This window comes from Netta rufina (assembly GCF_964035555.1).
Source record: "Netta rufina genome assembly, chromosome: 3".
Lineage (NCBI taxonomy): Eukaryota > Metazoa > Chordata > Aves > Anseriformes > Anatidae > Netta > Netta rufina.
Window position 1 is genome coordinate 62710393 of NC_140125.1, and position 1718 is coordinate 62712110.

The 1718-nt window shown below is 43.8% G+C and overlaps 1 protein-coding gene across 1 annotated transcript; it reads left to right on the top strand.

Moving 5' to 3' along the window:
* Nucleotides 1-264: 264 nt before the first annotated feature.
* On the top strand, nt 265-1372 carry HTR1E (5-hydroxytryptamine receptor 1E; the record flags this gene model as incomplete). The annotated part of the gene is made up of 1 exon (XM_084283360.1): nt 265-1372. The coding sequence occupies exon 1, from the start codon at nt 278-280 to the stop codon at nt 1370-1372; it is 1095 nt and encodes a 364-aa protein (XP_084139486.1). The 5' UTR covers nt 265-277.
* Nucleotides 1373-1718: the final 346 nt, after the last annotated feature.

A 1718-nucleotide genomic window follows, 5' to 3' on the forward strand; every position in this document is an offset into this window, starting at 1 on the left:
AAAATTTTTATTTGAGGTGCTAATATTAGAAGTGTGGGATTTTTGCCAAAAAGTGGGATTTACCTAGATTTGCTAAAAGATGTATTTTTGTCTTCTAGGAAAACAATGAGCAGGAGAAAACCTGGAAGCTTTTTGCTGCACTGTTGAATATGGAAATATAAAAACGTTTGTACCTGGAGCATCTCTGTCCCTGTTTCCAATGGGTGACTTCTGAAGCTGGAACTACCCCGCTACCTGCAGCAGCCACTTCTTTCACTGTGCATCCTGCAGGGCGAAAATGAATTTCACAAATTGCACCACTGAAGCCAACGTGGCTGCAAAGCCAAAAACTGTAACTGAAAAGATGCTTGTTACCCTGACCCTGGCCACAATCACAACCTTGACTATGCTGCTGAATTCAGCTGTGATTGCGGCAATCTCCACAACCAAGAAGCTCCACCAGCCAGCAAACTATTTAATATGTTCGCTAGCTGTGACGGATCTCCTTGTTGCTGTCCTTGTCATGCCCCTGAGTATCACTTACATAATGATAGACAAATGGACTTTGGGATACTTCATCTGTGAGATCTGGCTTAGCGTCGACATGACCTGCTGCACGTGTTCGATTCTTCACCTGTGTGTCATTGCTCTGGACAGGTACTGGGCAATCACAGATGCCATCGAATATGCCAGGAAAAGAACAGCCAAAAGGGCTGGGCTGATGATCGTCACCGTGTGGACTATCTCCATTTTCATATCTATGCCCCCTTTGTTTTGGAGAAATCACCACAGCGTCAATATTCCCAGCGAGTGCCGCATTCAGCATGATCACGTCATCTACACTATTTACTCCACATTCGGGGCATTTTATATACCTTTGACTTTGATCCTGATTCTGTACTACAGGATCTACCACGCTGCCAAGAGCCTTTACCAGAAGCGGGGTTCGAGCCGCCACCTCAGCAACAGGAGCACCGACAGCCAAAACTCTTTTGCCAGCTGTAAGCTCACACAGACGTTCTGCGTCTCGGACTTCTCCACCTCCGACCCAACCATGGAGTTTGATAAAATCAACGCGTCCGTGAGGATCCCTCCTTTTGAGAATGACCTGGACCTGGCTGGTGACCGGCAGCAGATTTCCACCACACGGGAGCGAAAGGCTGCTCGCATTTTGGGACTGATCTTGGGTGCTTTCATTTTGTCCTGGTTGCCCTTTTTCATCAAGGAGCTGCTGGTGGGCCTCCACATTTGCACTGTCTCTCCAGAAGTAGCAGATTTCTTGACCTGGCTTGGATATGTCAACTCCCTTATCAACCCTTTGCTGTACACTAGCTTTAATGAAGATTTCAAACTGGCCTTCAGAAAGCTCATCAGGTGTCGAGAACATTCTTAAAAGTACTGGGAGATGATGATGATGACATGACTCCTGGCCTTAAGAATGAGAAAACTAATTTGACTATTGTCACTGCCCTTGACAAAGGGAAAAAGGGATTTTTGTGTTTGCCTCTTTGCTCGACTTCTCTTTAGCCTGTAAATTTGTTTTGCTGTTTTTTTTACCTCTGGTGTTATTCATGGTAAAGAGTTTGAAATAAATTTATTCTACAAAGAAACAGATTTTTTAGCAATGAAACAAACAAACAAAACATTAGATAGTCATGTTTACGGCTTTCTGTGTAATCAATGACTTGAGAAGAAAACAATATTCACATTTCTTTTATACTTTTTTAATTTAAGAAGCG